The 26,558-nt window shown below is 36.6% G+C and overlaps 3 protein-coding genes across 5 annotated transcripts; 1 reads left to right on the plus strand and 2 right to left on the minus strand.

Moving 5' to 3' along the window:
• Positions 1 to 280: 280 nt before the first annotated feature.
• LOC120216654 (probable protein phosphatase 2C 12) lies at positions 281 to 4,271 on the minus strand. 2 transcript variants are annotated; one of them, XM_039214007.1, is made up of 9 exons: positions 3,983 to 4,261; positions 3,545 to 3,716; positions 2,913 to 3,066; positions 2,769 to 2,832; positions 2,264 to 2,371; positions 1,951 to 2,076; positions 1,349 to 1,584; positions 957 to 1,159; positions 281 to 857 (listed from the first exon to the last, which is right to left on the minus strand). In XM_039214007.1, the coding sequence occupies exons 1-9, from the start codon at positions 4,181 to 4,183 to the stop codon at positions 832 to 834; spliced, it is 1,290 nt and encodes a 429-aa protein (XP_039069938.1). In that variant the 5' UTR covers positions 4,184 to 4,261; the 3' UTR covers positions 281 to 831. The 2 variants fall into 2 exon arrangements, with proteins under 2 accessions (XP_039069938.1, XP_039069937.1); XM_039214006.1 differs by having other exon boundaries at positions 281 to 1,159; positions 3,983 to 4,271.
• A 3,682-nt stretch (positions 4,272 to 7,953) lies between these two features.
• LOC120216632 (26S proteasome non-ATPase regulatory subunit 14 homolog) lies at positions 7,954 to 10,098 on the minus strand. Of its 2 annotated transcripts, XM_039213987.1 has the most exons (5): positions 9,900 to 10,098; positions 9,474 to 9,651; positions 9,222 to 9,303; positions 8,331 to 8,356; positions 7,954 to 8,300 (listed from the first exon to the last, which is right to left on the minus strand). In XM_039213987.1, the coding sequence occupies exons 1-5, from the start codon at positions 10,039 to 10,041 to the stop codon at positions 8,234 to 8,236; spliced, it is 495 nt and encodes a 164-aa protein (XP_039069918.1). In that variant the 5' UTR covers positions 10,042 to 10,098; the 3' UTR covers positions 7,954 to 8,233. The 2 variants fall into 2 exon arrangements, with proteins under 2 accessions (XP_039069918.1, XP_039069919.1); XM_039213988.1 differs by lacking the exon at positions 7,954 to 8,300 and having other exon boundaries at positions 8,325 to 8,356; positions 9,169 to 9,303.
• Positions 10,099 to 22,209: 12,111 nt separating this feature from the next.
• On the plus strand, positions 22,210 to 24,248 carry LOC120216657 (patatin-like protein 2). Its single transcript, XM_039214009.1, has 7 exons — positions 22,210 to 22,499; positions 22,605 to 22,786; positions 22,893 to 23,079; positions 23,167 to 23,328; positions 23,442 to 23,744; positions 23,846 to 24,021; positions 24,109 to 24,248. The coding sequence occupies exons 1-7, from the start codon at positions 22,383 to 22,385 to the stop codon at positions 24,182 to 24,184; spliced, it is 1,203 nt and encodes a 400-aa protein (XP_039069940.1). The 5' UTR covers positions 22,210 to 22,382; the 3' UTR covers positions 24,185 to 24,248.
• Positions 24,249 to 26,558: the final 2,310 nt, after the last annotated feature.

The following is a 26,558-nucleotide window of genomic DNA, read 5'->3' on the forward strand; positions in this document are numbered from 1 at the left end:
CCCATCTGCAACACACGAACAAGCAATTCCATTGCGGTGTTCATCATATCTATCCTAAAGACACCACAACTTCCAGAAACAACTTAATACGAACCTTATCACAAACGATCAAGCCATTACAAATAAATTAAGCATACGTGCACTTCTGTGAATAATACCGAAATTAATAAATTAAGAATACGTGCACTTCTGTGAATAATACTGAAATTAATCAAAGTTATCAAAACAGTGGAAAATAATACGGATATTAAGAAATCATGCATTAAATCGGATTAAGAATAATATTATTTTTTTAAAGGAACAATTATCAACATGAACAAATTTCATTCAGCAAGATAATCATGCAAAGTTTTGCCTAACTTCTGACAAAAGTGTATCGAGTACTCAACAATTCCCTATATATTATAAGAATTACACTTTCAAGTCCACTATCATTTAGTGTTAGTTTTACGACTTGGAGCGACCGGTATACAATGGGATAAACACAGATGAAAAAAGAATTACCTCTGAAGCATGCCACTATGCACTGCCGAGTCTATGAAATCTTCAGCATATCTTCTCTTTTTTTAATTTTCACTCGATGTAAACACCATTCTTCTTATTCAGAACCCAGAAAACAGATCTAGACACATGTTTGAACTCTGATCTTCTTAATTGGAATATATATCTAAATGAATCCTCAGTTGCAAGTGGACCAGAATGCTCCATGACCCCCAATAAGCAATTGAATGAAATTACAATAGTATATGATTGTGATATCTTCCCATTTACACCCACCTCCGAAACAACTGTTAGTATCCATAAAACGCCACAATAATTTGGGAGGTCTAGCTAATCAATGTCACTATCATGTCTATCTGAAAACAGGAGAAAAAATTTTAAAAATAAAAGTTGAAAGAGCTTTTAGCATAAGTTTGCAATAAACAAAAAGAGGAATGTGAGAGTTTTGTCATTACTTCCTGAAGGTCTTTTCCCTTCCATGGCTTCTTTCTTCTCCTGGTAACTAGTGCAGAGGAAAGGACCATCCCAGGGACGTAACTTTAATGAATTAGATGTGCCAGCATGAATTGAAATACCCTCTCCAGGTTTCATCTCTAATTGACAGACTGCACACGTGAACAGCTTAAACATGTTGCACACAGGATATTTTGTATTAAACCTGCATCCAACAGAAATGTTCCTAATAAGATAAAACTCTAAAGTACTTAATACGCTCCTCATTCATAGCAACCTATATTCCCCACAGAATGGGTTGAAAAGAAAGAAGTCTACAGGCCTGAAGCTTGATCTGACACACAAAGAACAAATTTCATATCTGAACAAATAAAGAATTATTATATGCACAAACCTTTCTGAAAGCATAGCAGATCCCTCCTCAAATAGTTCCTCCACCATGTTTGGCTCCATATATTCTTTATCAGAATGAGACGATGATTCAGATGGCTTCTTGCGAAACATGGACTTCAACTTACCTTTTACTGCCTTCTTTGGGGGTGGCAAAGGAGGAGGTGGCTTCTCCACTGGTAAGATATCAACAACAATGCAGGTTGTATCATCTCGAAGACCCTTTGCCTGTACAGCTTCCTGTTCAGTGGGGACCAAGGAATCGGAAGTCGTTCAGAAAGAAGACTGATACTAAACATATTGCAAAACCAGAAGGGCATTGTGCTCCCAGTAGCAACATTTGAAGAGCATAGTATAGACTAGATGTGCCCATAGGCTGGACTCGGATGAACATATAAAATCCTTGCACGAGGTCCACACAACCTGTCAGACCACAAGTAAGATTTTAAAATTTTTATTTTTAAAATAATTAAATAAAAATATTTATTAATAAAAAAACCCTTGTCCAATGACCTGTCCAAATAAAGTCAGGTTTACCAAGGTGCATGGGAAGCCTATCCCCTTGGACAAGTCAATTGTGAGAACAAAAGTAATTCAGGAGTATACTTTCACAATCTGTGCAGCTGCAGCATCTGGTGGCATTCCACGACAACAATCAAGAGCTACTTTGGCTGATAACACATCCCAAACACCATCACTAGAGATAATTAGCCTACCACCAGCTGTAGACAACTGCAGAAAATAAACCAGTACGTCAAATTTATTACGAATAACAATTAAACAAAAGGCTTTCTAAATTCATAGGGAGGAGTGTGGAACTAGATTGGTCAAACAGCTAGCACCTTTTCAAAGGAAACTGGTTAGGGTAAAAATTAAAAAACAGAAAAACCAGCATGCAATCAGAATATGAAAGACGAACCTTTACTTGCTTTACATATGGAACAGGAACAATGTACTCCCCAACATCCATGTCGCCAATAGAACGTGAAAGACAAAAACCTCCTGGCCAACATCTCAAAGGACCAATCTACAAAATATTGTTACCAGTCACCCACCTTGATACATAAATTAATTGAATACATTTCTGTCCTTGATTGCAGATACTGAAATTCTCTATGAAGAACCAATTTATCAGGCATATAAATACCATATATTTAAATCTGCATTGAAACTAGTTTTACAGAGGAGTCCTATGGTTCACATCAATTATCTTATAAGTTATTCATGGTACATTTTCACTATAGAGTAATGTAAACTCTGAAACTAGCTTTTGTTTTCCAAGTATTGTGTTAGTGCATCCATTCACCTGAATATATTTTGAGGGCAATAAGTTTCACATATGGAAAGAAATGGCTAAGAATCAAGAGCGTTTTTGTTAATCAACTCAAAAATAATATGCATGATTGTAATGGGAGGGGAAATACCTGTGCACCACCACCAGTATTTAACTGCCCAACCTCACCACCACTTGCTGTGATTCGCTTCCTCCTAAAAAGATGAAAACAGAAAGTAAGATATTGATTTAGAAAAACTCTTAAAATACGGTAAACACTATGTTAATAACTTACTCCTCTTGATTGCACTCAAGCCTATGATCAGCTGACAAGTAATATATATCACCTTCAGCCGATTCAAATATACAACGGGAATCACCAACTGATGCAACTGTTACAACCCATCTTTCTATTATCACAAAGGTTACAGTAGTTCCCGAAGTTTTTGCTGGAAAGAGAAACATAACATGTATATAAATTACTAAATATGCAGAATACAACCCAACAAGAAGTTATTACCCAAAATTTTAAGAAATAAAAGAAAAAAAATACCTACTTGACTATATGTCTCTCTTCATCTCAATTCCCACTTAAAGGGTGAAGAAACTATGTGCTTATGCACATAAAAGTAGATGCTTAAGTATAATCATACAAATATAGGACAAACTGATCTATAATTAAATATCTACAAATATGTTTGATGTCTTTTACCATACAAGAGAAAGCAAAAAGTTCCAATGTAAAATACACAACCAACCAGTAACCCCCACTTACATGGACCTCACATAAAGCAAAATGCAGAGACAAATAAGTGTACAAATCTAATAAAACTAACTTTTTATCTAGAAAAATACTACGTTTTGATCCAAAGGTTATCCTATTAAACATATAATAGGATATGTTTACACACAAAAAAGAACTCATACCTCTCTCTTGAAAATCTTTATCTGTTTTGACAAAGTCTGCAACCATAGCCCTCGGCAGTGCAGCAACCCATTCATCCCTATTAAGATCCGCAGGAATAGCATTTAGGACATTATTAAGGAGATTCTCCTTTGTGTAAATAGCAGCAGCAGACCCATTGTGTCCATCAAAGAGCTATAAAAGAAAAAAACATATTTAGCAAGCTAACCTATTAAAAGGATTTCCAAAAGCAAAAAGTTGAAGGACGATTATATTTGTACAAAACTAAACCAATTGTACAGATAATAACACCAATACAACTAAGAGACGCAATTCTACTGAGTTTTTTTTTTTGGAATAGTTCTACTGAGGTTTTTATTGCGAAGTTAGGTGATTTTGCTCGAGCATTTAGAATCAGGTTAGCAAATATATAGTTAGTATGAGAGACAGAAAATTCATACCCCGAACACTGAGAATGTGGCAACATCATCTCGTCGCATTGCTCGTTGGCATTCTGTTTTAAGCAATGTAAAGTCTTCACCTTTCTTGCTCTGGCTCGCGTGTCCATGTAAAATCTCGGGATCTTCGATCTTTTCGCTTTCTGATTCCCGTTTCAGTAGAACCGAGAGAGGCACCGTTTGATGTTCGCCTTTCGAGGACATTGTAATTAAATTTCCAAATCCAATAACCACTCCAGTAGCTAAAACTCCTACTAAAGCAATGTCTCTAGTTTTCCATGAATTCCATTAACCAAATCTGAAAAACACACAAAGAAAGCTTCAACAACCAAACCTAATTGCGAAGGAACCAAAACAAAGAATTGAATCGATCAATGATCAACTTTGAGATATACATACGGAAACGGCGGGGGTAACAACCGAGAACTTCGACAAAACATTGAAGATAAAACTAACATGAAATTTGAACGATCAATTTTACATCAAAACCGGAAAAAAATGAAAAAAAAAATATATACCACGAGCTGCGGGATATTTCTGAAGAGTCAATTGATACAAAATGAAAGGGTCTTTTCTCGACTTCACCCTACAACTGGATATATTCGTGGGCCACACGTTTACCCATTTCTCCATTTATTATCTTATCTATAATCATTTCATAATTTACATACATAAAATTATTTCTATAAATGTTTTAGCATATGTCTATTAGTATTAAATTTATTTAAATAAAATTATGATTTTTACTAATTTTTATCTATTTTTCGGAAACAAATACCTAAATCATCATTTCGTTACCCCAGTAAGGCCATACGTGATATAACTATTATGCAGGAATGTTAAATCATTTGGCATGTCAAATTTTATATTTGTTTGTTATAATTTGATCTCATCTGATTGGAATGTCTTAAAACTTCAAGTATTTCTATTTCATTCGAAAAACTTAAATCCATTTTCGAAAACTTAATTTTGTTGTTGTTTTAAACAAGTTATAATCGATTTGAGTATGTAGAACTTCAAAATAATCTATTGTTTTGAAAACCTTTTGAAATATAGAACTTTAAAATTTAAAACTCTAAATTTTAAATTAATTTTGAAACGAAAAATAATTTAATTATTTAAATTATAATCGGTCGTGTCAAAATATAATTGGTTAAAATTAATATGGCTCGAGTTTAAAATTAATATAAAGTTGTAAAGTAGACGAGAAGAAAACAATAGAATCTAGACATTCCTTTACAAGTCTACCCAAATTTAGATAACAGTCAAGCTCCAGCTATCACTTATCTGTCAACAAAATTCAGACCACGACAATCCTACCCTTATCCAACATGACTCACTATGTATATCTCTTGCTAAACAACCTTAGTAGAAGCTTCAAGTACCCAAAATTCAGGCACATGCCTAAGCTATGTTGCACTCATACGGACGGATACGGGGCCGAGACGAAAAATGATAATTTTTAAAAGTACACGGTACAGAGATGATAAGGATACGACATATAAAAAAATTTAAAATTATAAATAGATAAAAAATCATAAATAAAATCAATATTTCATAGAAAATTAGTGTAACACCTAATTAAAATCCTAACATTTGAATTTTTCCCCAAACCACTAAATTAATTTGAGTGTTCAATTTGAAAATGTAAATTTTGTTTCCATATTCGAAAGCCCTAGAAAGATAAAGGATCAACTGGAAATTATATCAAAAATTTCGTAAATCTTATTTTAACTCTTCCCGCAGCTTTTCTTCTTTTTCTTCCCCAGGTGACCGTTTCTTCCTTTTATTTCTCCATTTGCACAGCAAAAACTGTTTCGCATGCTTATAAACTATTATTCTTCATTTTTGTTTGTTATTTACTTATTTCCAGACCAGACCCTTGTCCGCACAACTCGTTCACACTTTTTTTTCTTCAATCTTTTTTATCTCTCATTTACGGTTATTTTTTGTCGAATAATCCTTGGAGCCGTCCCCAAAACGTTTTGACCGTCCTTAAATTCGTTCAGCCATACCCTATCACCGTGGTACGTCTTCGATACGTATCCCAGAAATGTATTGGGTACTTGAAACGGGGCTCTTTTGCCGTCCCCGTGCTTCATAGTGCATAAGATAGCATAGCTAGACGGTGTTGGGTTCCTAATCTCCTCTTACATTAAATAATACGCGACCATGTGCTACTAGGTTAAATGTCAACAGAGTCAGGGTGAAGAGACAAGGTGAGTGCCTCGTTCCTAATCTCGGGTCGTGGTCGTGGTAATACGTGTCTTCGATACGTCCGCTCGAATACTATATTTTTAGAGAAAATTCTTAAGAAACAAATGCAATACCACCAGTCGTTGCGATTTTGGACTATCGCAATGAATTTGGAATTAATCGCAACGCGAACTTCGACTATCGCAACGAACTTGGAATAAATTGCAACGCGAACTTCGACTATCGCAACGCTAATTTGGAATAAATCGCAACGAACTTGGACTATCGCATTGCGATAGTCGAAGTTCGCGTTGCGATAGTCGATGTTCGCGTTGCGAATTGGAAACTGATTTGCGATACCGGAGATCGCGTTGCGAATTATCGATCGCATTGCGATTTAGTTGGTCATTTTAGTAAATCCAAAAAAATTGATTAAAATCGTATATTATAAGGCATCTTTGGTCACTGAAGTTATTTTCTTAATTATTTAATCGAAAAAAGTAGTTCATATATGCCAAAAGATGGTCAAAATAATGTCTAGTTGTTTTTTGTGCAAACAGTAGAGAATGTTGCAATATTGTATAAATAAAGCTATGACGTTAGTTATTGGCAAATTATTCCCTTCGTGCCAAAAGAAAATCGAAGTAATGTTTATTCGTTCTGCATAAACAATAGAGAATGTCACGACGTTGCATTAAATATGTTACGACGTTGTATTAAGCATGTCACGACATTAGTTATTGGCAAGTCCAACGTTACGTCTTCAAGTCTCAGGATGTCTGGCCTTTACGGTGCAATAAACAATTTTTCATTGTCCGTATAAATACCACAAGTTCGGAGCCTTACGCCCTTACCAGTGAAATCACTGCATATTGCTTATGTTAGAACAGAGTCTATCAGGCAAGTAATCATTCATGTCCCTACCAAACAGAATCACAACCTTGTCGACGTTGGGAACACAGACATTCACCAAGAACCACATGGACTTCAGTGGTTGGGGATTGAGGCAAATGGATTGAGCCTTCCTTTTGTTCATCTTGTACAGACCCAGAACCTCAAACAGTTACCCAAATTACTAGCTGAAACAATATATCCCTTCACTCCCACGTACGCAAAGCGGGAGCCAATGAGAAAAATGAACAAAAAAAATAATTAGACGGGCAGGTAGTCGTTTTAAATTGTCAAAAATACATAAACAATGCACTTGACAGACAATGTATGATATCAATATAGATTCAACTCCTGAACTTGAAAAGATGATACAGACGCTAACAGTCTAGAACACGACCCTGTCAAGCATAGTTCCTAAAGTCTGAACTATGTTTGAGGACATCAAGTTTGAGACATGTTCCTCTAAGTGCTTCTTGGCATCTTGTCGACCAACATTTGCAATTGCCAGCTTCTCAGGGCGTAATTCATCTTCCTTCTGCACTGTCTTCTTGTATTTTACAGCTAAATTCAGCATTTACTGCACAAGTCAAAATAAACCACCATCATAACTTATGGAAGACCATTTTCAATATAACAAGAAATTAGTTATTTGGAGTTCACAGTTTAACTTTTTAAGCAACTATTCTAAATGCCATTTTTTTCAAAATGGAGAACTCATTGTAAGAAAAATTCATTGCACTTAGGTTCCTCTTCCCTTCAAGTACCTCATATCAATGAGGGGCAGCATAAATTCATACGCTATCTTACAAATAAACAACCAAGGGTTCAGCACCCTAAAGTGCACATTAAAGCCCTCACTGACCTGAACAGTCTACTCATTGGTTTTCGAATGGGTATCAAAATGCCGAAGTGTCAGTCCATCTGTCCACTTCTTCTTATGAAGATTCAACAGCATCTTTTCTTCAAGTTCATTCTTTCTGTAGTTAATGGCTATAGAATAATAGTGCCTATTTAGTCCATGGATCAATGCTTGGCAATGAAAAATATTGAGATCAGTCCCCATGGCAATGAATCTATTACGAAAAACACATACAATGTTCCTTTGGCACTCACTTGGATAGACGGCTTATTAAGATGCCCCAAATTGGATGTTGTCTGACGTGGCTCTTAGCCAAGCATCATGGTTTGTGGGTTGATCAAACGGAATGCATCAATCACCACCTTCCCTTTAACAATCTGAATTGGGTCCACCGCCACTGCAACGGCCCTTTGATTCAATGCTTCAAAACTCTGCAAGCAGTGGCAGACAGGCCACCCAACATTGATCACAATGGTTAACTAAAAATATATATCTAATATACACCATTGAAATTTAAAACATAAACTATATGGAATAGGATAGGTAAAACTTTTGGACCTAGTATATGTACCAGTAAAATATTCAGAAATCTACACTAATTTTTCGAGCCTTTATGATGCTTATAAGCTGTTATATACTCAAATATTTTTGAAACATCGCACAAGGCATGATACTAGGCAGAAAGTGACACCATGTTTGTGTCAAACCTGATTACTAATAAGCATCAATAAATGGCATAGCAGCATTCTGGGTACTAATAGGACATGTATTAGTATCTAGAGGACCTAAATTATCAACAGGCTCCCCAAGGAAGTTAAAAATTTCTAAGGATGAACCGTGCAGTTCCAATAAGATTTCATTCTTGACAAAAATCAATTTAAGTGGGGACTACCTAGCCATGAATCACAATAAATATAGAGCACTGTCCAAAATGACGTCTTTCCTCCCCTATTCCTTACATGAATGAAACCTTAATGACAGAGTTGACAAGCAGCCCTATACCCTTGACACCCGCCCCACCAACAACACAATCACTTTCTCCTACTCTCCGAAAATGAAAAACAAAAGGGAGAATTGAAAAGTAAAGGAATTTTAATATAAGAGCTACATATCAATATTTTTTCATTTCATTTTTAAGTATAAGAATGATGTGAATAATGAGTTGTAAACAAGGTATTAACATCAACCAGAGACATAAAAACCCATGACAAAGAGGAAATTTTTCTAAGCAACAATAACATACTAGTTCACTAGCATGTGCGTGATGCAGCAGGAAGCAAAAATGTTAACCACAACCAGCTGCGTGTTTATGTCCACACCAGAAAGCCAACAGCCAAATCCCGGATGTGAATGGTACCAACCCACCACCATCTCTGGCCTGCAGCAACAGGCAAAAGGGTCAGCAACCAGCTGGAGAAATACGTGATCATAGAAGACAATGTCACCTAATCTTGTCGTACAAATACAATTTCTTCAAATTTTGGGTTATTTCCAACAACTATTATAAATTAGTATCAACGAACACAGAGATATGAGTGTAGACAATACCTTCCTGTTTGTTTGAGCATGTCGAGCATATTTGTTTGGAAAACATGATCCACGGCTTCAACACTAACACCAGTACCTCTCTGTGGCATTGCAAAGACATCCACGAAACGCACAGTGTACTCATCAATAAACTCTGCCAACATCAAACACATATCTTCCATGGGAACTCCAGCTCTCCCTAAAAAAATGTTCAAATCAACCAAATAAAGAAACGCAATTACAACAAGCCTCCGCAAAAGCTAAACTCTTTAACCCTTAAAAGGTTCTTGTAGACAAGTACACGACAGAAGAATAATAAAATAAATAAAAATAAAAAACCTCAAAAAATGCAGAATGAGAACAGTATAGTTTTTTAAACAAAGTCAAAGCCCTAGTAAAATAAGAACTCCACACAAGCAGAGGTTGAGAAGAGAGAGAGGGAAATACCATGCTTGAGAATTTTGAGAAGGGCGAGAGAGGAGATATAGACTCGCTCCGACGAATCGAGAATCGGCGAATCAGGTGGCGGATGACCCAAAGCGCCTCCAGCACCGGCAAACATCCTTTGCAGTCTCTCCATGCCTGACATTGTCTGGGCGGAGCTTTCGGAAAACTTTTCTTTGGAAGAAACACAAATGAAATCCTCGTCGGTGTATAAACGGAGAACTTAAATGGCCCAAAAAAGGGCTTCCATTGAAATATTTTATGGTCCAATCAAGCAGGCTAAAATAACTTTAGGCTTAATAATACAGTTCGGGCTTAATGGGCTTCTTCTTTGTTTTTGAAGGCAGAGTTTGACCGGCAATGTTTAGACCTAATTTTGGGAGGGCTGGAACCAACTTGAATCAAGCCACCCTGCCTGACCAAAACTATCAACACATTATTTACGTTTTCTTTCTTTGATTAGTTCAACAACAACAAATATATCCTTATCAAGCCATATTAATTTCTGAAACATACTTCCAATAACAACAACAATAGTAATAATAATTTCTTAAACATGTACAATCTTAGCTTAATTCGCTAATTAGCCTTTATTTTCTTTAACCTAATTTTGTTCTCTCAATATTCTTGTGTCGTCTTCTTTTCTCCCTTTGTTTGTTGTTTAACCGACGGCGGCACCAATCTTAATATTGGTTGCCGACCGCCGGTGAGTTTTATTTTTCTTGTTCCTTTTCATATTATGTCTTTGCTTTTTTCCTTGAGTTTTTTCACTTTTAAATAAGAATCTCTATCCTTGTGACACACTTTTTCTCTGCTCTTGTGGCACGTTCCTTATGATTTTCAATAAGTTTTCGCATACTTTTGCGATCGTGTTGGTGCTTCTACAAAGATCCTCACGGCATTTGTTTTCTGGTTGGCTTATCGGTGATTACGTTTTGTCAGATCCCCTCTTTTGTAAATGGTAGTTTGCCGATATAATCAGAATTATATAACAAAGCAGTCAGTCAAATTGTTTGGTTCGATCACCACTCCTTTATCACATCATAAAATGTCTCGTTCGACAGAGATAATGAGTTTTATTAAGGTTACTAGATTATTTTGATGTTTGGAAAGATTCATTCTCTTCGTATTTTTAGCTTAATATTTTAATTTTATGTATTAATTTTTGATGACTACTATCTCCAATTTTACGTTGTAATTTTGATTCCACCAATTTTATTAATGAAATTCAGTTGACATTGTTGAAAAAAAAATTCACTAATATTTTCTCAAAATTAAGGTTCTTATCATTAATATACTTATTTTTTTATTGCGGCATACTTACAGAAATAAACAATTGGTCATGTACTATAATGTTTTTTATAAATAATTAATATTTTTTTAGTTGTCTTCTCAATTTCAGAGCTTCGCCTTGATTAATCCAGACTAATCTGCATCGCACACATGATTTTAGTAGGTGAGTCTTTAACAAGGATTTTCTGTATATTCAAAAATTCAAACTTGAAACGTTATCTAAGCGATATCAAACTGTATGAATTTTTTTATAAAAATTAATTATAATATTTATTACGGTGCATGAATCTTTGATTAATTATATATTTCCTACAGTGCATGAACCTTTTACATCAGGCGTTTTGTCTTCGTTATAAGAGAAACAAACTTTCAGCCAATCGTAGTGCATATCCATTATCCGCCATTGTTTTGTAGCGAGAAATATTTTATCAAAAATTTGGCTTCAAATTAATACCAAATGACCTAATTCAGTTTTCTTTTTTTTCCTCCTCCAATAGGGTAAATTGGTAAATTATTTAGAAAAATAGTGAAAGTATAATTTTTTTTAGGATACATAACATTTTTTTACAATATTTATGGAACTTATCACGATGAAATGATTAATTCTAATAAAAATATTTGTATTCAAATATTTTATCTTGATTTGATAAATTTTAATAAAAAAATATATTTTGTTAGAACTCATCATATTTCAATAAAATATATTTTTTATTAGAATTTGTTACCTCACCCTGATGAGTTTATGCACTATAAAAATTCCATAGATCTCAAAATAAAAGTATGTACCCTATTTAGCATTTTTTGGGCTGCCCTGTTGGGGCAAAAAAAAAAGAGAAAATCGCCTCAGTGACCAAAAAAAAGTTATAATATACGATTTTAACCAACTTTTTTTGGATTTGCCAAAATGACCAACAAAATCGCAACGCGAAATAAAAATCGCAACGCGATCCCCAGAATCGCAAATCAGTTTCCAAAATCGCAACGCGATTCTTGAAAATCGCAATGCGATAGTACAAATTCGCATTGCGATTTTCCAAAATCGCAACGCGAATATGAAAATCGCAACGCGAACACATAAATCGCAACGTGTATCCGTAAATCGCAACGCGTATGGGTAAATCGCAATGCGTATCCGTATATCGCAACGCGTATCCGTAAATCGCAACGATAATACATAAAATCGCAACGCGTATCCGTAAATCGCAACGCGATATTTAAAGCGCCATTATAATCGCTACGCGTATTTTATTTTCAAATTACAAAAAGAATATTAAGACAAAATCCCGTAATCGCAACTAATAACCTAAAACCTAAAATCACAACTCAGTCCCATCTCCATCTCTCACTCTCTACGGCGAAGAAATCCGTCCCCATCTCCGAAGATTTCCGTCCCCATCTCCGGCGAAATCCCTCACAACCATTCACGGTCAGAAATCCCTCACAATATTCAGAAATGGAAAATCAACCTCCGAGGGTTAGTTTTTTTAATTATTTTTATTTTGAAATGTTTGCATTATTGTAGGTTTTTCATATTGAAACTGATGATAAGTTTACTGGTCATTTCAATAATAGATTAACCATTTCACTTAGATTTCATTTCGCGTTACGATTCTGTCGTTGCAATTTTCATTTCGCGTTGCTATTCTCTCGTTCCGATTTTCAAGTTAGTATTTGTCTTTGTCTTTGTTCTGTCTTTTGGTTGAAGTAATGCAATCCATTCAAGTTTCAATTTGCAGAAGAGTCGCAACGAGATAAATGAAAATCGCAACGAGAGAATGACTGTCGCAACGAGAGAAATGAAAAGCGCAACGAGAGAATCGCAACGCGAAATGAAAATCGCAACGAGAGAATCGCAACGCGAAACCAAAATCGCATTGCGATTTTCATTTCGCGTTGCGATTCTCTCGTTGCGATTTTCATTTCGCGTTGCGATTCTCTCGTTGCGATTGTCATCTCGCGTTGCGATTCTCTCGTTGCGATTTTCATTTCAACCAAAAGACAAAACAGTGTTGCAAATTTTAGTTTCAAGAATAAACTACTACTTTTTATGTTTATTGTTTTTGGTATATCTTCACAGTGTAGTTTTTGGTATATCTAACTTGGTATGTTTATTGTTTTTGTAGAAATTTTTTTCGGCTCAATTGACCTTGAGAAATAAAGTCAGCCTGGCCACTACAATTGCAAAGAAGCTTTCACCTGCTCAAAGACAATTGTTTGAGGAAACCTGCTTCGGGCCATGGCTGAGAGTACAGCATCCGGGTGGAGATGCTAATTTGACCCATTTGTGGCTTCAGACCATGACATCAAATCTACCCGACAGTATACAACGTGGTGAGGAAGAGATATGGTTTCATTTTCCACCAGCGTATACTTGTTTTGGGCGGAAGGAGTTCTGCTTAATCACTGGTCTACGATTCGGACACGATGATGTAGGCCGGTACACTCGTCATATCGCCCGCCCATCATGGTTATCCCGGGTTTTTCCGGATGAGTCAATGGAGAAGCCGAACCTACATGTCGACGACCTGAAGAAATTGTTTAATAAGAAAGCTGGTTTCACTCGGATGGATGACGTCGATGTTGTCCGAGTATGCCTTCTACTACTTGTGTATGCCGGCTTTTTAGGCAGAGAGGCCAGACAACCTATTCATCGGGAGCTAATAATATTGGTAGAGGACCTGAATGCATGGAATCTGTTTCCGTGGGGTTCGTATATATGGAAAGCTACCTGGACTAAGTTGTCGTCTGCCTTTGATGACCGCAAAAGTTTGCGGGGCGATGGGTCCAAATACACTTTGTCAGGCTTTGTTTGGGCCTTTAAGGTAAGAATTTCTATATAATGTTTCTAAAATTATAATTAATTATTTAACAATTACTAATTTTGTTATTATATTGTTTGTAGATTTGGATATTCGAGGCTTTCCCCAGCATGCGTACATATGCAATAAAAACGTCAAATGATATTCCCAGGGCTATTTCCTGGAAGAGGAAAACTCTGTTGGATTGGGAAGACTTAATACCATATGCCACAATAAATAATGTAAGTTAACACAAATACTTTCATATAATATATAAACAAGTTATTAATAGTAGACGTTTAACTTTGTTTGAGTTTTTATATTTTAGGAGGCTAACATTCCATTACAAAGACTGACACCCACGGAGGAAGAGCTTGCCACTGATTGGTGGCAAGCTAGTCAGAATTTTTTGATGGCACGGATGATGAGCAGCATCCACTTCCTCCAATTCGAGAGCCATCACCTCACCTAGAGCCATCACCCGATCGACCCGACTATACACCTCTAGAACGAGAGCCATCACCTATCCCGTCACATCATCGAGCCTCTTCTCAACCATCACCTCATGATAGGCGACCGGCAAAGATGCCACGACTCCTATCTCCCTGTTCTCCACCTCCACCTCAACGGGATGAGTCAAGGGAGTTACGTGATGAGGTCAATGCCTTGCGTGAGGAGATCGGTACTCTACGCGATAACGATGGTGCATGGCGTGTGGAGGTGTCAACTTTACGTGGTGAGGTTGCCGCTCTACGTGAGATGATAGTATCGTTGCAGAATGAGGTTCATACTCTACGCAACGAGGTAAGTTTAAGATTTTTCATATTTAACTTAATGATAAATTTACTCGTAATTTCACTTAGATTAGCCATTTCACTTAGATTGCTTAGTAAATTTATTCGGTTGCTGCCAATTCTGCTAAACTGTGTATTCTTTAACACTGTGAAATAGTATTTGTCTTTGTTTTGTCTTTTGGTTGAAAGTAAATTTGTTCGGTTGCTGCCAATTCTGCTAAACTGTGTATTCTTTAACACTGAAATAGTATTTGTCTTTGTTTTGTCTTTTGGTTGAAAGTAAATTTGTTCGGTTGCTGCCAATTCTGCTAAACTGTGTATTCTATAACACTGTGAAATAGTATTTGTCTTTGTTTTGTCTTTTGGTTGAAAGTAAATTTGTTCGGTTGCTGCCAATTCTGCTAAACTGTGTATTCTTTAACACTGTGAAATAGTATTTGTCTTTGTTTTGTCTTTTGGTTGAAAGTAAATTTATCCATTCAAGTTTCAATTTGCAGAAGAAGAAATAGTTTACTTTCGCAACACGAAACTTAAAATCGCAACGCGAAACCAAAATCGCAACGCGAAATGAAATCGCAACGACAGAATCGCAACGCGAAACCAAAATCGCAACGACAAGATCGCAACGCGAAACCAAAATCGCATTGCGATTTTCATTTCGCGTTGCGATTCTTTCGTTGCGATTTTCATTTCGCATTGCGATTCTGTCGTTGCGATTTTCATTTCGCGTTGCGATTTTGGTTTCGCGTTGCGATTTTAAGTTTCGTGTTGCGAAAGTAAACTATTTCTTCTTCTGCAAATTGAAACTTGAATGGATAAATTTACTTTCAACCAAAAGACAAAACAAAGACAAATACTAACTTCAGGGTATTAGTTTGAAACATATTTTTCTTTGTTATCTGATGCATTTTGTGAACTATGATAGAATAATGACTTGGGTGAATACAATGCAAGTTTGAAACATATTTGTCTTTGTTTTCACTGTTTAAATATCATGTCTGTTTATTTACTGATTTTTGTATTTAATTATTTAGCGGCCCGATAGAGTGGATGCTTTACGTCGGGTTATGCTTGCACGACGGAGTTCACGCATCAGACAGCGTGCACGTGCTATTAAGTCTCCGTACACCCCAATAGTGCGAAGACACCGCAAGAAGAAGCCCGACTCGCCTGTCATCCCTCAAGAGTCCACTCCTATCGTTGAAGAGGCCCCCCCTATCATTCCTCGAGAGTCCCCTCCCACCGTTCAAGAGGCCACTGTCATCATTGAAGAGGTCCCTCCCACCATTCAAGAGCCCGATTCACATGGCGTCATATGTAGGCTTCTTGAGAAACCCTCTGACGTGCCGGACATGATGGATTCAAGTTGGCTCTTGTATGAGTTACCGGCCAGTACCATACCGGTATCTGAAGAGGAGAGGGAACAACTACCGGACACAATTCTGGATAACACCCTTTGGGCTAAGACCGCTGTTGATTTTTATCTACATGAGCGGAGCCAGGGGTGTTTCACTGACATATGCAAGCTCACCGATGATATCTATTTGTTGCTTGATCGGTCTTGGTGGGGCGTATTATTAGGGGTCGAAGACAATGGCTATTTCGATGGGGGGGGTAAGTCTTATATTTTTCTTATATTTCAATTTGATTAATTTTTTTTTAAATTTATGTAAGTCACTAATATATGTCTTTTTTTGTAAAACAGCATATCGATGCGTGGGTGACACGTCTTCTAATAATAAGAAAACTTAAGAAAAATAAAAATATACGATATACAATTATGCCGACGTCTTTTCACGCCGTTCACTTGAAGAATGCACGAAATGAATCATTTGATTTGGGCAATGGACAAGCTAAACTTTATCCTGCATGGTGGGAGGTCGATAAGGTTAGTATTTATTTTAGATTGAGTTTAAAGGTTTTATGAAATAAGTGCGCAAATGAATGAATTATTACTTATGATTGCAGGTGTTTATCCCTGTTTTGGAACGTAAACATTGGATTCTCGTCGAGCTTCAGCTCCCATCCCTTAAGACAATAGTGTATGACAGCATGATAAATTACATATCATTGGCTGATTTAAGAGATGTTATTAAGGGATGGAGCTCTCATTTGGCTAAATTCTTGGATGCGATCAATTATTGGACTCGTTCTGGAAACAAGAAGCCAAAGAAGCTCAATATTACAGTTATTAGAGACGAGACCGCGCCACAAAAAACGAGCGGAGCCAGAGGAGATTGTGGTCCTCTCGTATGCTTGGCGTTGGAGCGTTTGACGACGGGAAGCATCAAGTATCTACCTCCCACCGATAGAGATAGAGCTGCAGTAGGCTTGTGGTTTCGGCATTATATGGCTAAATCGATATATACGAGACGCTGCCTACCTGCATCCGCGTTATAAAAATATCCATAAACAATTGGTAAGTTTATATACTTTTGGTTTGAAAATGTTTGGTTAAGTACCTAGAATTCAATAATTTGCTGTTTGTAGGTTTTAGATGTGTAGAAAGTGTTGTTTGAGCAAATGTTTGGTTTCTGCAGGTTAATCTCAGAAGTGAACTGCGTGAAAATGATGTATGGCTGCAAAAGTTGATTCAATAGTTTAATTGATTGTTTTTTGATTGTTTAATTGATTTGTAAAAGTTGATTCAATAGTAGATGATCGGAAATAAGAATTATTGCTTATTTTTTGATTGTTTAATTGATTTGTAAAAGATGATTTGTAAAAGTTGATTTGTGTAATTGATGCAAATATAATTCTTATTTGTGCTTGTTTAATTGATTGAAATGTAATGGTTGATTTTGTTGATTTCAATCTGCATTATGTTGAAGGCAAAATTGACTATCGCAATGCGAAATGAAAATCGCAATGCGAAATGAAAATCGCAACGAGAGAATCGCAATGCGAAATGAAAATCGCAATGCGAAATGAAAATCGCAACGAGAGAATCGCAATGCGATTTTAATTTCGCATTGCGATTCTCTCGTTGCGATTTTCATTTCGCATTGCGATTTTCATTTCGCATTGCGATTCTCTCGTTGCGATTTTCATTTCGCATTGCGATTTTCATTTCGCATTGCGATTCTCTCGTTGCGATTTTCATTTCCGCATTGCGAAATGTAATGGTTGATTTTGTTGATTTCAATCTGCATTATGTTGAAGGCAAAATTGACTATCGCAATGCGAAATGAAAATCGCAATGCGAAATGAAAATCGCAACGAGAGAATCGCAATGCGAAATGAAAATCGCAATGCGGAAATGAAAATCGCAACGAGAGAATCGCAATGCGATTTTCATTTCGCATTGCGATTCTCTCGTTGCGATTGTAATTTCCGTGTTGCGATAGTCAAATGCATGCCTAATAGTGATAACAACTGAATAACAAGAGTTGGTTAAGTCAAAATGGTTGGCCTGAGTCATTAATTCAACTGAAAATGTTAAAAGTTCACACATAAAATCCACATAATACAACGTTTGCATTTAAAAATCACCTAAGTTAACAGTCCCAAAAGGTGAAGCCAATTGTGATTGGGATTTTGAAGATGGTTGCCTTTTGCTTGACACCATATGAGCTTTGGATTTTGATGAGGATCCATATTTTGGTAGAGGAAAAGATGATTTTGATGGCACTGGTGATCCACATGTCAACCTTGTATGACCACTTTCCTTGCACCGACTACATGTCGATCTCTTCTTCTCTTCACCCTTAGACGGTATACGATCGTGACTTTTTGGTCGGCCAGGTAGCCTTCTGTCCATGGCTGGTGGCAAAACTGTTTGTAAGTCATCTGGTATGTCCCACTCAGAAGGATGTGGAATAGGGTAGACAATCTCGGCATAAGTCTGTCGATAAACTTCTGTAGTGTAGCAATCCATAGCGTATGCGCTTGAATCATCTTGGTTTAAATGAAGAGCAACTTTTATAACATGGCCACACGGATAACCAGATGTTTGCCATTTCATACAACTACACGTCTTTGCATTTAGATCGACTAGCCCATTTAAGTTATTATCCAGTACTTGAAACAAAGTGTTTGAACATGGTTCAACTCTCCATGACGTTGACTTCACAACACGTTTCGTTATCTTTTTTTCAGTCCATGATGTAACACGATGTTCCAATGTTCCTGTAAATTTAAATAAACAATACTTAGTAAAATATATAAATATGATAAGTTACGAATTCAAAGAAATAATACATGCATGGTTTCTTTTCTTGTAGTACCACTGTTGAATAGAGGCTCGAAAAAACTCCATTAACATAGTAATGGGTAATTTCCGGGAATGACGACTTAGAGCGTTGATTGATTCTGCACTATTAGACGTCATGAAACCATATCTTGCTCCAAGTTGATGTACTCTTGACCATCTTTCAAACCCGACATCTTCTAGTGTTTGAGCACACTGAGGCAAAACACGTCTTAAACAATTTATATGCTTATTGAAATCCACTTCCCGATAAGCTTTTACAGCCTTCCAGTATGTCCATTTGTGCTTTTTTATACCAGCAGACCTTGATTTTAGATTTCTATACAAATGAACACCACAAAGTCCATGAAAAGCATCTGGGAAACACCTTCTAACAGCGTTGTCAATTGAGTTTGCCCTATCGGATATGATTGTCAGATTGCTAATAGGACCTATGCAATCCCTAAGATGCCCCATAAACCATGTCCATGAATCAGAGGTTTCAGATTTGCCAACCCCGTAAGCTATTGGCAATATCCCATTGTTAGCATCCATGGCTACTGCTAATAAGTTTACTCCAAGGTATCGACCTTTCAAATGTGCTCCGTCAACTATAATAACTGAGCGCATGCAAGTAATAAACGAACGAATCTACAAAATAATATACACAAGAAATATAATCATTTAAATGTGAAATGCATGTAACTAACAAAAATGAGTCAACAAAATTATATTGATTTACTAACCGTAGCACCAATGGCGATAAACAGCAACTCAAAGCGTCCATCTCTATCTGTTTTGATATGAGTTACCGACCCAGGATTTTTCAGCTTTAAATTGTGACAATAAGCCGGCAGTTGGGCAAACGATGCTTCTGGCGACCCCCTCAACAATTCCAAGGCATAACATTTGGCTCTCCAAGCTTGAGAATATGATATACTAATCTTGAACCGAGCATTCATGTCAGTCATAATTTCATGTCCCCGATATACCCTGCCATTCAAAAACATTAACTCAGCCAGAAAACCACCCAACACCTTTTTGTTTGCCTGTCTATGGTGAGGAAAAACTTGGGTTCTTGAACATGTATGTTTATCAATAAAAGTCCTAACTTGAAACATTTTGCAATCTTTTATTCTCTTTGCAATCATACGCCACGTACAGTTTTTGTCAATCATACACCTTGTTTCGAAACGATCTTTGCTTGATTTGTTAACTTTTAGTTGATAGCCATCTTCCACACATTTCGTATACAAAGCTATCTTCAAGTCTTCCTTTGTATCAAAACAATCATCTTTCTTGACACGAATAACTTTTGTGTAACAATCAACTGCTTTCTTTGCCAACTCTTCTTCCGGTAACTGAAGTAATTCTGGCATATTCCAGTTATACTCCCGTGGCATTTTCTTTTCTTCGGGGACTTTTTCTTCTTCTTTTTCTTCTTCAGGATTATATGAATTACAGAATGGATGTTCAACATGTTCATTCACAGTCGTAACTTCCTCCTCATTATCATCAACAACATCTTCCTCGGCAACGGGTGTTTCATCATCAAAATTCGGGTATTGACCAATATTAAAATCATTACACACATGGTCTGTTTCTTCTTCTGAAACATCATCAAAATCCGTGTATTGACCAATATCAAAGTCCGGATATTGACCAAGACCAAATTTCGAATACTGACTAGTACTCACAATTTTTTCTGTTGGCTCATCATCGTCTAACTGGTCAATACGAAAACCGGAATTTGGTGCTGAAAGTTGATTGGGATTTGGATTAGAGAAAGGTTGTGGGTTTTGAGAAAAACTTAGTTGATTACTACCCGCTACTGACCCAACAATACTACTTCTAGGTTCAACAACATACAATGTAACATCATCTTGTGAAACACTAATGTAAGCAATGAATCGTTCAACATCTTCATTGTTGGTTAACAAATAAACTTTACCATTTCTCTGATAAGATAGCCTAAATCCACTTAGGGGCTCTAAATTCAATTTATTTGAAACACGTAGCATTAGAGTTTCATAAGTTAACTTTTGTAAAGACAATTTTAGTTGAAGATTCATGGGTAAAGGCATATATTGTAAAACACCATGAACATTATCCCATGACCCTCCAAAACACAAATCTATCCAAACATGATCAACATTAGATGATTTCATGGTTGTAAATTAATTTACTAAACAGACGAGCTGCGAAACTAAAACCTGTTGCCGGATTGGGAAGGATGTCGTTGGATATAGGAACGGATGTCGCCGGAGAGAGTGATAGATGGAGATGGAATGAGTTGCGATTTAGGGATTTAGTTTATGATTTCAGTGTTATATACCCAAAATTTCAGTGTTGTGATTTACAGATTCTCGTTGCGATTTACGGATTATCGTTGCGATTTACAGATTCTCGTTGCGATTTACGGATTATCGTTGCGATTTACAGATTCTCGTTGCGATTTACGGATTATCGTTGCGATTTACGGATACGCGTTGCGATATACGGATACGCATTGCGATTTACGGATACGCGTTGCGATATACGGATACACGTTGCGATTTATGTGTTCGCGTTGCGATTTTCATATTCGCGTTGCGATTTTGGAAAATCGCAATGCGAATTTGTACTATCGCATTGCGATTTTCAAGAATCGCGTTGCGATTTTGGAAACTGATTTGCGATTCTGGGGATCGCGTTGCGATTTTTATTTTGCGTTGCGATTTTGTTGGTCATTTTGGCAAATCCAAAAAAAGTTGGTTAAAATCGTATATTATAACTTTTTTTTGGTCACTGAGGCGATTTTCTCAAAAAAAAAAAAACCCCTAAGTTTCTACGTTAGAAATAGTATACCCTAAGAAGCTGCATGGGTTTGGGGTCCATTTTCAGTACCAAATTTATCACGTTTAAAACGATATAAATTTACTAATTACTAAGTACAGTCAACTTCGACGACATTTGACTTTCGTTTAAGGTTGATTTACATTTGAGGTGGGGGTTATTTTACCTTTGTTTTGTCCTCTTTTTATAATATAAATTCTATTCCAGCGAGGAATGGTTAATAGTTGCTAGTTATAATTGAAAATGGATTTTTTTTTGCAAATGCTTGGAACCTACCATGTATATCCACTATCCACGTAGATACATAGTCATACTTTATTTTGAACAGGTAGAGATAATCGGCATATATCTGACACAAACTGAAAGCCATCATAAAATTGCTTATGGAAATGGAATATGTCAAAACTCCAGCGACCCATCTCAAGTCTATAAATAGCAGCTCTTGCATTCCTCAATATTATAGCAATCACACACTCAACATATACATTACCATCTCACTGCTCTTTTTCCCTATCGCTCTTAGTCAAGGTCAAGGCCATCAAAGATACGATACAAACACCTCTTTCTCCCTTAAGTTATGGAGAAACAACTCCCCACCTACGGCGAAATCATCACCGTCCTCAGCATTGATGGAGGAGGGATTCGAGGGATCATACCTGGAACCATACTTGCCTTTCTCGAGGCTCAGCTTCAGGTAGAATATGCGATTGTATAAACACTACGTAGCTAGCTAGTTGGTATATTATATGTACACAAATGCTTTCTTTATATGTATTAATAAGACTTTGGATGTTTATAGAAACTGGATGGTGAAGAAGCGAGACTTGCTGACTATTTTGATATCATTGCTGGGACAAGCACCGGTGGCCTCGTGACTGCCATGATTACTGCCCCGAACCAGAAGAACCGTCCTCTTTATGCTGCAAAAGAAATAAAGGATTTTTATCTTGAACACGGTCCTAAAATTTTTCCTCAAGACACGTACGTAATAGTCATATGGTAGTAATATCGGAAAGCAAAACGGAAAACCCCCTAATCCCTTGTTATGTAATTTTATTAACGTGACTCTTTTGGTTGGTAATAACAGATCGCCACTTTCAGCAGCGGCAAGTTTGGTCAGAAGTATAACAGCACCGAAATATGACGGAAAATATCTGCATAAGCTCGTGAGAGAAAAGTTGGGACAAACACGATTGAACCAGACACTGTCTAACGTCGTGATCCCAACTTTCGACATCAAGCGGCTCCAGCCAAAAATCTTCTCCACTTACGAGGTTTAGTTGAAATCAAACAACTTGGAAATTAATGCAAAGCAAAGAAATTCAAAAGTTCATTTTTCTGAGTTGTTTCTCTGTCATTAGGTCAAGATTGACCCTTCCAAGGATGCTTTTCTCTCGGATATATGCATCGCAACCTCCGCAGCCCCAACTTACCTTCCCCCTCACTATTTTGAAACGCAAGATTCTAATGGTGTAGTAAAAGAATTCAATCTCATTGATGGTGGTGTTGCTGCAAATGATCCGGTATATATCAATATTAATATTGTATATAAAGTCATCTCTCATCACTCGATGGAGATTTGTGTCAAAAGTAATCCAACTAATGCGAAATCATGTTTATTACTTAATCCTTCCAGGCTTTAGTTGCACTAAGCGAAATGACCAAGGAAATCGTTCGTAGAGCCCCCGAATTCTTCCCAATAAAACCAACAGATTTTTCTCGGTTTGTTGTTATATCTTTGGGCACGGGTTCAGCAAAATCCGAAGGGAAATTTGAATCTAAGCATGCTGCCAAATGGGGAATTTTGGGATGGCTGACTGGTGAAAACTCTACTCCCTTGGTCGATGTTTTCACCCAAGCAAGCAGCGACATCGCTGAATATCACCTTGCTGCTGTTTTCCAAGCCCTTCAATCTGAAAACAGTTATCTCCGGATTCAGGTATATATATATCTATATAGTATATTTTGTCTACGTGTGTTTAGCTAGGGAAAAAACACTAGATGAACTCATGATTCTTTTGGGGGGGGGGGGGAATGCAGGACGATACGCTAACGGGTCCGCTTGCATCCGTGGATATTGCTACGAAAGAAAACTTGGAGAATCTGGTAAAAGTTGGGGAAGATTTGTTGAAAAAACCAGTTTCAATGACCAACTTGGAGACCGGTAATTTTGAGCCGTGTCATAACAAGGGAACAAATGAAGAGGCACTCGTCAGGTATTTACAATTTACTGCTATAATTTTTCCTACACCATGTTATCGCATTTTGATACTTAGCCTGTGCATGTATCTTACACTTTTCAGAATGGCTCAAGTGCTATCCAAGGAGAAACGGCTTCGTGACATGAAAGTACCGCGTGGAAGAACTAGCGCAAATTAAAAACATGAATTAAATTGTTAAACTCATCTTTTTTTTTAGTCAATTTCGAATAAATTTCAGGTCGATTAATCAGCCTTGAAAATGCAAATTGTTAAACTGATTTTTCTTTGAATAATAAATTTGCCTTCTCTTATACATCTGTAAATTGTACTTCTTTGAGACCCGTTGGGCCGGCTCAAAAAGCAGGACAGTCTACCAATGGAGTTGAGACATATTTCTCTTTGCTGTTTGGGCCTACATTGGGTCTCCACACAAACTTGTTCAAGAAAGAGGCCTTATATTAAACATAATCTGTCTCCACACAAGTCAACACCACTAATTCAGTGATTGTTTACACAAATAAATTTCATGAAAATATTCAATAATTGTTTACTGATTCTTTGAACCGCACATATCCGCAACTGTTGATGATTTCATGGAAGGCTTTTCAATGAATTTGGAAACGAGAATTACTACTGCATATGGCCAAGTCTTACTCTTTCCAACTGAAGCAGTTAACTATCAAATCTGTAATAGTTAGAATTAATTCTTGCAAACCAATGAGTTTTCTTGAATTTCAAATTTATGTCACAAACAACAGAGATAGGCAGGGATGGACCGAGGGGTTGGTGGGAGCAATTTTTTCTATGTATTTTCTATTGAAAATATGTTTTTCAAATTTTAGTTCGTCTTTCTAAACTCTTACGGCAGTCCTAGGAGATTGGGAAAGACTCTGGATTTTGCTTCCCATGAAGGCTAATGGCCGAAACATTCAACGAGTGCAAGTCTATAAACACCCATGGCTTGCATTGCTTCCAAAGCATATCAAACAAATTAATTAAGCTTTTAGACGTCTATCGAACTCAATTGCTTAATCCAAGACCCTCAAACCTACTCATCATAATGGGAAGACAGTTTTGGGGTAATGGGGTTGCAAGCCCCAAATCACCCCTTCAAGCTCCCACCTATGGGAACTTAATCACAGTTCTCAGTATTGATGGAGGTGGAATTAGGGGGATTATTCCCGGAACCATTCTTGCCTTTTTGGAGGCCGAGCTTCAGGTAACTAGAACATTGTTCTGATTCATAGAATACGTCAGCCATATTCAATGTTTTTAAATTTTTTGATGACTCCCTTGTATTCTGATATCATCATGTATGGCTCTTTACAGAAGCTGGATGGTGAGGAAGCTAGACTGGCAGATTATTTTGATGTCATTACTAGGACTAGTACCGGTGGCCTCGACTTGCACAATGCTACTGTTTTCAAAGCACTTAAATCTGGAAAAAAAAATTATCACCGTATTCAGGATGATACACTAAGTGGAACAGTGACATCTGTCGATATTGCTACAAAACAAAACTTGGAGGATCTTGTAAAAGTTGGGAGAATTCGGAGACTGGCGTATTTGAGCCTATTAACCAGAGTACAAATGAGGAGGCGCTCGTCAGGTATTTCATTTTTTTATTATCAATCAAAACAAATTTTACTAATAAAGTTTTATACCGAATGACAATCTTATACATTGCCAACATGTATCACCTTCTTTGAGTTCGACCCTACGTTTATATACCCAGCAATTTACGTATATGATGCTAACTTTGATTATTTGTACTTGCAGGTTAGCTGAAAAGCTATATAATGAGAAGCGACAACGTGACATGAAATCACCACTCGGAAAGCAGCTGGCCGCAAAGAAGAAGTGATCCATGTTCTTTGAATGATGAGCATACATACGAGATAGCATATTGTCGCAATTAATTTGTAAACCATTAATTCATTATTCAATTTATGGTATATTTCTCATACACATTAACGCCATCTCTTATTTTTCTAGCATTAACCTGATATCTTACTTTTCTAACATTTTTTTAAATGTTTATTTTTCCATTTTTCTAATATTTTAGAATTTAATTAATCTCAAAAGAGTTGTATATGCCTAATAATTCAATCATACAGAATAAAAAACACGATAATATGATGTTATAAATAAATTAAATTGAACTGAATAGGGAGGATCATCCTAATCTAATTTTAGATAAAAAATTAAACTAAGTTTCACTTGATAAATATATATTTCCATGAAATGTAATTCGATTTTTTTTCCTGACACAAAAGAAAAGCATTCATCGTTATCAAATAATTAAAGATTACTTTCGTATAATATAGTGCACACAAATTACAATTGAAACGAATATGTTGTATCATATACTCCAAATAACTTGGCTTCCCATTTGGAAGCGGCCTGCCAGCAAAATTAATGATATCAAAACCTTTGACTAGGAACTTGTCAAACTCTATTTATATGGAATCATTGGGGTGTCAAACATGCACTTGCGTGTAGTATTAGCTGAGCATTAACATTAAACACTTGAATGATGTTTAGCCCATCTA

Source organism: Hibiscus syriacus, unplaced genomic scaffold (assembly GCF_006381635.1).
Source record: "Hibiscus syriacus cultivar Baekdansim isolate YM2019G1 unplaced genomic scaffold, ASM638163v2 tig00110163_pilon, whole genome shotgun sequence".
NCBI classification, from domain to species: domain Eukaryota; kingdom Viridiplantae; phylum Streptophyta; class Magnoliopsida; order Malvales; family Malvaceae; genus Hibiscus; species Hibiscus syriacus.